Raw genomic sequence first — 13,573 nt, 5'->3', positions numbered from 1 at the left:
CTCCTCCCTCCCCATCCCTCACAGAACAAGAGCAGTGCAGCCGCGCAGAGAGAGTATCATTTCATCTTTTATTGACCACTTGTTTTTTGGGTTAGTTTAGCATCTTTCATTGGGTGATTTCTCATAGGGTTAAGTGATTTTTTTTTTTCTGATCTCTCGATGCAAAACGGGTGCAGTTTTTTTTAAGGTCAGATAAGGGGTGGCATTCCCTACAGAGTTAAAGAGGAAAAATGGCTGTGTTGTACACCGAGAGGTGTAGGACTGGATTAGGGGCAACAGGTATAGAGGTTAGTTCACTTCAGACTGGAAAGCTATGAGATATGCACCACATATAAAAATAATGAGAAGGGGGGGGGGGGGGGAGTGGTGTGCTTGGCAATGGATAGAGAGAAAGTCTGAGAGGAGAAAGAGAGCAAAAAAGAAGAATGTTGTTTGTTTGAGATGAGGGGAAATCAGAGAGAGAGGAAAGTGAGAAGAAGAGGTACAGTAGGAGTGAAGGGAGCCTCAGTAAAGCTTTGAGAGCTTGTAACTTCACAAAATGTCTTTCACATTAAAACTGTCCATGCTGGCATAGAGGAAGTCCGTTCACTGGATCTTAGTCAGTGTAGACGCCAGATGTAATTAGATGTAAATTATAAAAGTGCAAGTACTGTCTGTCCAAGTACAACCATATCGCTGTGTACAGCTGATGAAACATGCAGTGGACAAAAAACTCCAGAAAACTATTACTTGCAAAAATATTTGTAGTGTGAACAGTAAAAAAAAATAAATATGATGCTTCCAATCTCTTTCTGAATGGTCACATGAGAAATCAAGTATTTTTTTCCTCAGAAATATGTGAAATATCTGAAATATTTTCAAAGCTCACTCTGTCCCCAAAAACCCTACCGTTCAAAAGTTCATTTTTTTCTAAAGAAATGAATATTTTTTTATTTAAAATATATTTATGTACATATTTACTGTATGACTATACACAGTATTATATCAAAAATGATTTGAATGATTTCTGAAGGATCATGTGACACCGAAGACTGGAAAATCATATTTTAAAATACCAAAATAAAAATTGAATCGTAATAATATCTCACCATAATATTTATGCACAATATATGAATTCTTATTATATTTCTGATTTAAATAAATGCAGCCTTGGTGCATAATATAAGATAAAATCTTACCAACCTCAAACTTTTGCTCTTTTCACTATGCAGAAAATAGTGAATGGTGTAAGAACAAATCATTGTTTTGTACACAGTATAAGCATGAATTGTATTTAAAAGAGACTACAGTACACAGATATACATCATGGGACATTATTTACAGTCTCCAACTGCAAAACGACAGACAAATAATATTTTGTATGAAAAAAACAAACAAAACTAACAACATGGCTCTGGTTTCATTCACCTCAAACTAAACAAACCATCATCTAATCTGACTAAGGTCCATGGCCTATAATGAACATGTAATGACATGTAAAATGGCTGGATGTAACCATAAAGATGCATTCAGATTATTACTATTTGCATACGGTAATTAAGCAGCTCGCTGACTAAAGTGAAGAGGGATGAGACAGGATGTAAGAGAGAGAAAGAGAGAGAGCAGGAGAAAGAAAGGAGAAGGATGCAGAGATGTCGTGGCTGAAAATGCAAATTGTGGCGAATGTGGGGGGAAAGAAAAGATAGAGTGAGAGACAGTAAGACAGAAAGAGAGAGGGGAACGGAAACAGGTCAGAACTGCATTGACAGAATCAAACGAAGGACAGGTGGGAAAGCTTATCTGTGATTCTAGTGGATTTGCTGAAAAAAATCAAAAGGATAAAGTGGCTCTAAAGACTCCTAAAAGCTGTGTGATCGCACTAGCTGAACCTACGGAAGTGTCATCTGCCGAACATGGAAAATATACTGTAGACTTTAGGAATCATCCACTGGAGGGAGAGACGCAGAGGACCAAAGGCACACAATCCTTCCCAAGTCCTTCTGTACACGCACACAGTGAAACATGTATATTTCTATCTATATGCTTCATATTTTTGTATTTAAAGTTTAACACAGGCTCTATTTCTGCAATCAACATGGAAAACATAATGCGAAAATAATAGTTAAAGTCAACATGAAATTTTACTTCTGCAATGTGATATTCATGAGTGAAACTGGATATTCCAAGAGAACAAAAGTTGTAGGCGACTTGATTAAATTCACTATGAATTCATTTGACTTGTTGCAGAGGAGGAACTATTGATTAGCTTTTGATGAAAGATTATGAATAAAATTTTGGAATAATATTGCACCAATGAATTAGACCTGCTAAGTGCATAAAAAGAAACTAAATAGGGTCTATTTTGATTTCATGTTGATTTTAACAAATGTCTAAATTAATAAACGCATCATCTCTAACTATAAGACAGCAAAAAAAAAGTTAACAGTTGCTGTCTTGCAACTAAATCATTTGCATCTGCATGCGAGTAAGTGAGGATTTGAGTACGGTGCAGAAGGGCTGGCAAGGTACCCTCCGTTCCCGCTCTCCAGTGGATGTGTGCGTACGTGTGTGTGTGTCAGCTGGCTAACACTTTCACCGGTACCCCACAATGTAAAAAGAAAGATACAGCAGCTCACCAACACCAACACTAACAGAAAAAAAAAAAACGGACAGCTTTGATTGGCTGTGGCGCACCCACGGCGGGCTGCTGCCGCTAACCTTGTAGGCGACCCGAGCCGGGCACCTCTTTCCCAGGCCTAGCGGAGGACACATGTGCCTGAGCATCTCATACATATCAGTGTAACTGATCCTGCCGCTGTAAGGGGGAGTGGGGTGGGAGGGGAGGGGTGAGACCCCCAAAAATGAAACGAGGAGAACGGGGGGGTTAAAATAGGAGGACAACGAAGGACGAATAAAACAATGGACAAGAAGAGAAACAATGGAGGGGGACAAACCGGAGGATGGTGGGATTTCAACCAAAAAAGGAGAAAGGAGGAGGAAATAAGAACGGCAAGAAGGAAAAACAAAGACACATAGGTTATTTTTTTTTCGGTCTGGGCGAGGGGCGGGGTTTTGAGAGCGTGAGAGCTCTTGATTGGCTGGAGGTTAAACAGGAGGAGGGGAAGCTGGTTTTTAGTCCTAGTAAAAACACTGTTCTATGCGATCGTAGGACGGTCCCATAGAACTGCAGTGGGGCTTCAAACAGGCAAAGAAAAGCTCCGCTGCTTGGTGGTGAACTATGGCAGTCACGTCAATGCAGTCCTCTGATCCCCAACCCTCACTTCGTCCCCAAACAAGAACAATGCACACTGTTACACCCAGTTTGCCAAGGCATGGTTCAACAGCAAGCAGAAAGAAAACAAAATAACTAAATGACTGATTGTGTTTCAATTTTTTTTTTTTTGGCTGTTAAGAGTGATTTATTCCACAGAGAGGTTCGTACAGACTTGGCTGTCGATGGCAGTGCATGTCATGCTTCTAAAAAGGTGTCTGCATTGTCCTGCACATTCTCATTTGTCATATCAGAATGCATACAGAGATGGCAAATAAAATAACAAAAATGAATTTCAAGTAAAAGAAGAAAAACTGTGGAGAAGAGTAAACAAAAGAAACTGAAAAAAAGAAGAAAAAGAAAAGCAACATTCATTCCAGTCTTCAATGCGAGCAGGTGCTTAAGTTTTTTGTTTAGTAGGATCCAAACCTTGCAGGCCACCCTATGAGGACATTTCTTGCCTAAGCCCAGCGGGGGGTCGATAACCCGCAATAAACTGTACATATCCTTATAATGAATGCGCCCGCTGCAAGAAGAATACAGGGAGGTTAGAGAGGGGGCAAACACAGGAAAAGAGAGAGAAAAAAGAGAGAGCCAAAGAGGAGATGGAGAGGAAGAAGAAAAAATAGTGAAACAAGAAGAGGAGCACAAAGAACAAGAGAATAAAAGCACACATATCCATTGACAAATCACAGACCAAACCCAGTGAAGTTCTTCCACTGCCTCAAACCAAGAGAAAACCAGATCATTCGAAGGACAGCCCAACCGATTTTAAGCTAGAATAACAAACATGTTCGGGCCATACGAAAGACTGTAACCGTCCTGGAATGGACACTTTTCACAAGACTGTGATGATGAATTTCCACACTAACTAAAACCTAGCAAAAATAGATTTGTTAGCAATATCAGCAAAATTAGCAAGGTTAGATTTTTGTGAACAATGTAGATTTATATTTACAGCCTTCTTTCAACATATTTACCCAGGGTGCAAATAATTCAAACCAAATATTATAAACTAAATAAATAAATGCATAGAAGCATGCTACAGCCATTATTTACCTCTTCAGACAGTTCTCATGCTATACTTTACTTCCGTAATAAAAACCTGGAAATGTGAAAAGGAGCCATTGTCTTGGATAAATTTAATCATGCATGTGAGGGTTACTGTAGCCAAAATGTCAAAATCCAGTGCAATAAACCCCAGCTATATGCATGTGAGTGAAATCACCAGAGAAAAACAACAACAACAACAACAACAAAATTGGTCCAGCTGTCCTTGAATGATCTTTAGTGCTGTTCTGAATCCTCCCCCTATCACGGTGCCGAGTAAACGAATCCACCGATGAGACCGTGCACATGAGAGGCTCTCTCATCTTTACGAGTCCAATGACTTAATTGAACTGCATACAGTGACAGCTGCGTGGACTTTACAGGCAAAATACATGAGGTGTATTTTGTTAACGTTTGTATGCAGTGGCAAGTACAGAAATAAGCTGCGACAGCTTGTCTGTGAAGATGTTTGCCATGCACACCTGAGCCATAAAGATGGGAGAATTAAGTCATTGTGAAGTCAGAATCTGCCATGCACAGGGTCTTACGTTCAACTCTCTCTCGCTTATATTCTTTTAAATTACTTCCTCTCATTCTTGCTGTAGTTCTTATACGCATTTTTTATTATTTTTCTTCTTTAGCTTCTTCAGACCATCTCCATGCGCTCCTGCAGAATAGAGGCAAGCACTGGGACGGGGGGGAAGCGGGAGACACTACTGACTGGGCAGACACAGTTTGTGCAATTGGGCTCATCTACATATGTGACAAGAAATCAGACTGCAGTTGTCACATCAGCCCTAGGAGGGATTTAAAGACAAACATTGGGGCATTTTGAGAGATTGTGATCCACTATTTGTGAAAGGGCTTTATCTTGAGTGACCATGGACAGTGTTTTGGGACATTTTGGGGATGTTTTCAGTAACAAAAGACGCAAGAGCTATGGAGAAGAATGGTTACATTTTAAGTTAGTTTGTGTGCACATATCTGTGATAAAAATTTCTAGAATGTTACAGTTTGTTAGCTTGCAGAAAGCATGTTTTTAAAAAAATTGTTGTTATTAGGTGTTGCAATTGATTTAGGATTTACATTATACAATTTAAAGGAAAAATCAATGCTTGCACGTGTGTCTATAGGCCCGTTTACACCTGGTCCCTTCATGGGTTTTCTGTGATCGGATGGCTATCTAAATGCATTTGAGATGGATTTAAATCAGGTGGTCTGGGCCGCATTCCAGATGACACTGGACAAATGTAAATGCATCTGGTTGTTGAAAACACATGTTTACTCCTCCAAACAATGCTAAAAATAAACGTGTGAGAGCGTGTTATTGGCTACATGACATGTTTTAGCCAGATGTGACGGCGCTACGGCTAAGTACCGCTAAGTATCTCTTTATCAAACCCACAAACTACTGCAAATAAGTAAGTGGCAGACGCTCAACACACAATCATCTTCATTAAAAGTAAAGAAACGAAATGATCTTACCCGTGCTGATGTCGCTCTCTGTCCTATTGCGGTCTTTGATTTCGAAATAAGCTGATAATCAATAAAATTCAGCTAATAACTGTTGCTTTCGGTGACGTGAACTCCGTGAATCTGCTCATAGCGCGGGAATTCGGATTTATATCCATTTTGCAAAAACACATTTAGTGTAAATGGAATCATTTTATTAAATCAGATAGCTATCCAATCAGTAAAAACGCATGAAGTGACCAGGTGTAAACGGGCCCTAAAAGAATGTGAGCATCTTTAAAATGTGTTTTTGTTAGAAAAGTGTGTGTGACGTACAAAGTTGTGCGTGCAACTCACCAGGCAGCTGGGTCGTACTCTGCCCATATCCTGACATACTCATCCAAATGATGTGGACCCAGGATGGAGGAGTCCCTGGTCAAGTACTCAAAGTTATCCATGATGACAGCAACGAAGAGATTCAGCATCTAAGCACATAAACAGACCGCCCCAAAAACATACTTGAATCTGCTTACTGGACAGTAAAGACCCCTATTCATCGTCTGGTGTCGTTTAAAGCCCTTTGAAGCTGCACTAAAACTTTCATTTGGACCTTGAACCATTTGGTTCCCATTGAAGTCCATTATATGGAGAAAATCCTGGAATGTTTTCATCAAAAACCTTAATTTCTTTTCAACTGAAGAAAGAAAGACGTGGACATCTTGGATGACATGGGGGTGAGTAAATTATCAGCAAAAGTTTTTTTTTAAAGTGAACTACTCCTTTAAGTACATATCAAATGATCTATAACAAAGCAATAGGAAGACAGGACAAACAAAAAAATGTTTCAAAAAAAGGTGTGTTGAGCAGTTCCAGTCAGATCCAAAACAGAATTTTAAATTTCAGTCTCTCAGCAAATCCTTCATCGAACTGTGCCTTGTTTACAAAGGAATCTGAAGTAAAATGTAGCAAACAAATGGACAGCTTCTTACTAATTGCGACTAATTACGTTTAAAATGTAAACTTTAAATCCTTACGTTGGGATCTGAAGGAAGGAAATGCTACGACTGAGTTTTTCCACAACCTGGGACTGCACAAAGTCTTGCCGTCCCTGAAGCCATCTTGATCGCTTGTTAGCTCTAGTAACCTAGCGTTAGCGTCTCTGTGTTATTTACCTACTACATGGCATAAGAAATTCGGTGGCCGGGGCTAAAAAGGTAACTTTAAAATAAAAGGTGTGGATCTTCTTCGGCAAAGGCGGTATTTCATGGCACTATGGCGCCACAATTAGTGTTCAATTAGTTTCAATAAGCTGTTTTTGGTATAACTGTCAAAAGATCAAGGAAAATTTGAATTCTTAGTTCATGACCCTTTAAGGTAAATGAAGGAGTAAAGAAACAATTGGAGGTTGTTCTCACCAGGAAAGAACAGAGGAAGATGAAAGAAACAAAGTATGCATAGGCAAAGTTGCTGCCGCATTCTGGCCCTTCGTTTCCAGATTTCTCATCACATTTCTTTCCTCCAAGACATGCCAGCATGATGTCATGCCATGCCTCGCCAGTGGCACTCCTGTTACCAAAACATACACATACATGATATTAAAAAAAGTTTTTGTTAACTGATAAAAAATAGATTATATTTACTATTAGTAGGAAAAAATATACTTACAAAACCTTAAAAATAAAGTTCTAACTTAACTTAAATAAAAGCAAATTAAAGCTAAACAGAAATATTACAAAAATAAAATGACAAAAAGCAGGTTTTGATGGGAAATTGTATTTTGTGCAAATATTTAAAATCTTGCTCCAAAAAACTAAATAGAAAGGTTTAATTGGAAGTACAATAAAATAAATTAAATCTAAACAGAAATTTTGATTCGCACCTGACAAAAACACTATAACTTAAAGCTAAAATAATAATAAAATATTAATAATAATAAAAAAACAACAACAAGCTAATTCAAAACATAAATAAATTCTATAATAGCAATACTAAAATAACACCGGTAAAGACACAGGATGGACCTGAAGAGGAGCATTAGGGCCATGATGAAGGTTCTGAAGTTGTTGTGTTCGTTGATCGCACTGTCTTCCTCTTCTGTAATATCCAAGTTCCCAAACAACTAAAGCATCACAGAGCGGATATAAAACTTTTGCACACATCACGACATTCACAGTTGTGATATCCCAGCAACCATATGCAATTTATATATGTTGATAGATGGTTTATTTAAGTTTTATTTTGTCTTAATTTAGTTCTCTAAAAACTCACAGTGATGTTAAAGCTCATTTTAAACAGGACAGCTGTTACCTGCATGCCAATGATGGCATAGATGAAGAACAGAATTGCAATGAGCAGACACACATATGGCAAAGCCTGTAAAAAGACAAAAACAGCATGAAAGGTGGAAGAAATAAGACAAATGGCAAACTGTAAAATAGGTTGAGTGTATTTGTCATTATGCTTTTATTTAAAAGCTACAAGACCACAAGAATTTATAAAGAAGTATTACATCTCTACAATCAATACAATGTCTCTCTACGATATTGCATGAAATCATGCACTACAATGATTTGGATATTTTTTTTAAATGTTCAAATCACAATGAATTATAATATTAAAACTAAATACTTTCAAAGAATTAATTCACTCTTTAAATCCCTTTAAGGCAGGTCAGTTGCTTATGCTTTTTTATGTATAGATAAAAGTCTTTTTTTTTTAACTGAAAAGTGGGACTTCAGAGTGTATGACATTTTTGTAAAGGTTTTGGCGTGAAAAATGTTTGCAAATATCACATTGGATTTTGTTTAGGCATTCGTACCTTAAATGACTGAACGAAGGTCCAAAGCAGAATGCGAATGGTCTCGCCCTGCCTCAAGAGCTTAATGAGACGTGCTGCTCGGAAGAGTCTCAGAAAACTCAGGTTTATGAAGTTATCCTGGGGAGATTAGATTGGGACGAATGTAGAAATGGAAACAGAGGAGAATGTTCCAGAAGAAAATGGAGAATGTAAAAGAGACAGAAGATGAGGGGTAAAGTGAAGAAGAAAATCACAATCAGTTTACTTAATGATAACAAATCAGTTTTTAGTCAAAAAAAAAAAGTATAATTTAGAAGGAAAGAGTGGGTTAAAGTAATCAATAAGTTATACACATATGTTGCATATAAATTTACATAAAGTAATGTATAAAAAAAACCTAAAATGGGATTGGCAAAAAAAAAAAAAAAAACTAAACAAAAAAAAAAGATCACTACAAAATTATCAAATGAATTCAGTAGGGGCTAAAAAAAACAATCACTAAACTGTAACAGTCATCATCCAATCATATATTAAAGCATAAGCTTATTTTAATCAAATGCACTGATCTGTTGAGACAGGCAAGTCAGAGTATGGAAGCAGCCAGATGCACCGTATTATTTAAGTTCAGGCATAAAGAATGGAATACCAACAACATTAGCCAATGGGGATTAGCTGCGTTGGTCATGTAATTCTCAATATTCTAATCCACACACAAAGGTCATGCCAACTGTCTATTAATGGCATTTTAGGAGTACTAAAAAATTCACATTTTTCAATGTGGTATTTTAACACTTTCCCCGCCACTGAAGGATGTCCATAATTTGTGAGAAAACGCTCCCCCTCCCCCGGCCCATTGACAGGCTTTCCATGTTACACCTCTTTTGAAAGAGTACTGAATCTCCTGATCAAGGAGATGCAGAAACAAGTAATCATATGTAAAATAATGCGATCACCAAAAGTACTGCCTATTGTTACGGAATGAAATATTGACCCAGGACGAGCTAGAGGAATGTGCAAGTATTCAAACCCGATCTGCTTTTGATTATCGTTCTGAATCAAATCTGGATGTAGTCTTAGGCAAAAACATGATTTTCTTGGCTTTTTGCTCAAAATGTTGCTTTTTTAATGACACAACTTGCACTTGTTTAAAAGCAAAGGGTCAGTTCCTTCTTTTGATATACTGCATGTTCAGATATTCATTCAAACAAATATTCTGGAGGCCATGACATTTTTGTGAAAATGATCAAAAACCCTGGCGGGGGCTGGCAATTTAAAAAGTGGTGGCAGGGAAAGAGTTAAGTACATTTGATATAATCAGTCAGAAAAATGTAGCGTTTAGATTTGGTACAATAAATAATACGTCTCAACTGTGTGGATAGGTTATTGAGGATCAATCCCCCATTCCAGCATACACATATTTCAATGAGTGAGATGCAGAGGAGGAACTACAGTACAGCAGAACAGGCGGATGACTCGAGAAAAGGAGGGAAGAAATAAGGTAATGAAAGAAAAGTCATCATGCAGCTTTTCCTAAAGTGCATGGCATTCAGTGATGATAAGGTAACGACTATGACTAACTGTGCAAGTGTAAAGGTATTTTTAATGTGTAAAGGCATTTTTATGCAAAAATAATAAGAGCAAGAGTTTTTAACCTCTTATAAATACATTTAGGTAAATCAACTTGTCAGTAAAGTTGGTTTAATTTACTAGATATTTTATTAGGGTGTATTTTACATCATTATGGTAATAGTACAGTACATATAATCACAAAAGAGTTCTGCAAAAACAATAGTTGTGTGGTATATACGATATAAATACTGACACATTAAGGTTAAACATCATACCACCCAGTCTTATTTTGTTTGAGCTTTTTTTTTTTATAGCTAATTGAGTGTATGAGCATTAATGTGAGCAGCTGTCCAACTGTCAAGCATCTTTGGGGTTGGGGGTCATTATACTGGAAGCACATGCTTTGAGGAAGGAAGGGAAGAAAGAGCGAGGAATTTTGGGTAATGGATGCAATAGAAGCTGAGAATAAATTACAAACCAACCGGATTCTATGTGTTGTTGCAGTAGATGGATGCATACATATACATTGAGTGTGTGAGGGGTTTGGATGGGTACATATGAGATGGTAGATATGAGAGTTTCATAGTGCATTTTTGTTTGTTTTGGATTGGATGGGTTTATCGCCAACAAATCAGAGGAACAAAGAAAGCATGTAAAAAGATAAAACAGGAATAAGTCGTTATGGATACAGTCAACAGGCTGATTAATCAAACACAGGTACGGTGGGCATTGATTCACTATAAAAGGCTGTTCCAGTGGCCGAACCATACTTTACTGATTTGACCAGACAGTAAAATATGAGGATTATGACCTAAAAAGCATTAAAAAAAAAAAAAAAAAAAAAACATGTTACAAATACAATGCTAAATAGCGCAGGGGCTGTGTTGTTATTGTTAATTAAAATTTAAATTATTTTATTAAAAAGTCTTAGGTGATTAAAATGAAGCTAAAATTAAATAAAATATTTTTTTAAATTATAAAATTTAAGATGAAAAACTGAAAAGCGAAAATTATAAATGTTATCTTTGCAACTAACTGAAATGTGTTTCAGTTAAAGTACTAACATTACTAAAACTAAAATAAAAATATACAGCTAAATAGAAATAGAAAAAAATGGAAATAGAAAAATGAAAAGCACAAAATTACTAAAAAAAGTTAAACTAAAATTAAAATGAAAAAAAAATGAAGATAAAATAAAAATGTATTTGAAAATATGTATAAATAGTTGTATAATAATAATACTGCTCAGCGGAAAGTACACATTGTGTAATGTGTGGCCACTGGGAGAGCCCACAAACTTCAGTGTAACACATCAGAGTAAAGTGTCCGTTTAGTTTTCATAGACAGAGGACACAAAAAGCAGAGACAGGAAACAACACCAGCACAAACACACACTTAAACACTGACATTCGCACACAACACCCAGTACAAATACACACAACACTTAGCAATAGCATGAACACATGATGTGAAAGACTGCACGGCTAAAAATTCAAGTAGACAAAATTTTTAAATTTTGCTGACAGGTTTGCATTTAAACCTTCCTCATTAAACATGTAAAATATGAAAGATGTATTAAACATGCTATATATTCAGTACTTAAATATTCATGTGTGTGTCAATGCAACTTTTTACAGTCAAAAGAAAAGGAAGTGATAGTAAGAGATGCATTTACAGGGATTAAAATGAGTATTTATGTACAAGTGGATAAATTCACATTTGTCTATTAAATTTCAACATGAATTAAGATGCGATCTGTATTTGCTTTGTAAACTTGTCTAAAAGTGCACTTACCCCAAACTCTGTCACTAAAATATCTGTGATGCTGCCGATAACGGACACAAAATCAAAAATATTCCAAGCGTCTCGGAAATAATTCTGCAGAGAAACAAAAGGAAAGCGTGAGTTAACCAATCATGAGTTCTCGGGGAGCGAGGACCCATATTTTACCCAATCCTGCAATGACAAGACTATTAAAGAAGTATATCCAATCAAATGCCTCAGACAGTGTATGTACAAATGCAGTCAGACAAGTGCATTAGATGGTTTTTTTTTTCTTTCCCAAACACATTTTTCGAAAGGGGTTAAGGGAAAGAAACGTTTCATAAATATCTAAATAAGTAACAGGATGTATGAATTAATAATGGGTGATATCTTTAGATTGTGCGATGAGTAATGCTACGAAGAGCAGGGATGTATGAATGCGATCAGCGCGACTTACTTTGATACCAAAGGCAATGATTTTCAGAATACACTCCATGAAGAAGAGTGTCGTGAACACAATATTCAGGTTCTTCAGGACTGCATCATACGATTCGGGGGCCCTGTCGTACTGGAAACATAGAGTGATAAAAATGTAGACCCGGATGGATGTACAGACATGATTGATACTAGGGGAGGAAGAAGAAGCTATTACCTTCATCATAAGGACGACTGTGTTGAGCGCAATAAGAGCCATGATACTGTACTCAAACGGAGGCGACACCACAAACTGCCACATTCGGTACTGAAAGCTTTGCTTGTTCTGAGGCATGTGGCGCGTTAGAGGCTTGGCATTTATGGCAAAATCAATACAGGCTCTCTAGAAGACACAGAAAAACAGAAAACAGTGAAAGAAGCATCTGACATATCACGTTGGATGTTTGTTGCAGTGGAAAGTAAAACTGTGCAGCCGTAAAACTGACTAATGCTCATAGCTGATTTTTTATTTTCACATTAGCATGTGATTAAATATAAAAAATGTGTGCACAAATGTAATCATCTCAATTGAAATGAGACGATTATGCCCCAGAAACACATTTTTATATAGATGATTATATACATGTTATATGTTCTATACATATTACATGTTTGTGTCTGTGCTTGGAGTGTCCCATATGTACAAAAATATTTTGTATATTAAATTCTTCTTATTATTATTTTGTGCGTGGCTCTCTCTTGCTCTGTCATCCCTTGTGTTTCCATTTTCGCTGTCAATCATCAATAACCTGTGTGACGTCACTGTTTTTGCTGCTCTTGTTTAGTCTAACCTTTTGCTAGCGTGTACTAACAGTGACAATCTTTACTTGTACCGTTTTTGTTTTGTCATCTTGCATTTAATTAATTTTTTGTCATTAACGATTTTTTTTTATTATTATTTGTTAACTAAACTCTGTCCACAATCTCGGATATCAGTTAATAAACACAATGCAGTTGAAGGATTTACAGGATGTTGCCTGAAAAATAGCAAAATAGCAATTACCTCATTCTTTTCGAGGCTGTAGTCCTCCATCATCTTGTCTCCTTGCTCCTGGAAAGTGATGATGATGAGAGCTACAAAGATGTTTACGAAGAAGAAGGGGAAGACAACGAAGTACACCACGTAAAAGATGGACATTTCCATCCGGTACCCCGGGCTCGGGCCCTGGTTCTCATAAGTGGAGTCCACAGAGTGCTTCAACACCCTGAAAGAGAAA

General features: G+C 37.0%; 1 protein-coding gene across 14 annotated transcripts in view; it reads right to left on the bottom strand.

Moving 5' to 3' along the window:
- Window positions 1-13,573, bottom strand: part of cacna1ab (calcium voltage-gated channel subunit alpha1 Ab) — a 127,085-nt gene that overhangs the window by 23,959 nt on the left and 89,553 nt on the right. For 12 of the 14 annotated variants that reach the window (XM_089124800.1, XM_089124801.1, XM_089124793.1 and 9 more), the window contains 10 exons: window positions 13,360-13,561; window positions 12,535-12,699; window positions 12,340-12,450; window positions 11,913-11,996; window positions 8,571-8,687; window positions 8,060-8,125; window positions 7,774-7,871; window positions 7,168-7,318; window positions 6,110-6,237; window positions 3,680-3,776 (listed from right to left, as the gene is read on the bottom strand). In XM_089124800.1, coding sequence (XP_088980926.1) covers window positions 3,680-3,776; window positions 6,110-6,237; window positions 7,168-7,318; window positions 7,774-7,871; window positions 8,060-8,125; window positions 8,571-8,687; window positions 11,913-11,996; window positions 12,340-12,450; window positions 12,535-12,699; window positions 13,360-13,561 — 1,219 coding nt within the window. Of the gene's footprint in view, window positions 1-2,697; window positions 2,795-3,679; window positions 3,777-6,109; window positions 6,238-7,167; window positions 7,319-7,773; window positions 7,872-8,059; window positions 8,126-8,570; window positions 8,688-11,912; window positions 11,997-12,339; window positions 12,451-12,534; window positions 12,700-13,359; window positions 13,562-13,573 lie in introns of all 14 variants that reach the window. The other 2 variants (XM_089124789.1, XM_089124791.1) reach the window with 1 other exon arrangement.

Source organism: Pimephales promelas, chromosome 21 (genome assembly GCF_988280905.1).
Source record: "Pimephales promelas chromosome 21, fPimPro1.hap1.1, whole genome shotgun sequence".
Classification (NCBI taxonomy): domain Eukaryota; kingdom Metazoa; phylum Chordata; class Actinopteri; order Cypriniformes; family Leuciscidae; genus Pimephales; species Pimephales promelas.
The sequence above is the reverse complement of the archived record's forward strand: the minus strand, read 5'-3'. Positions and strand labels throughout refer to the sequence as shown.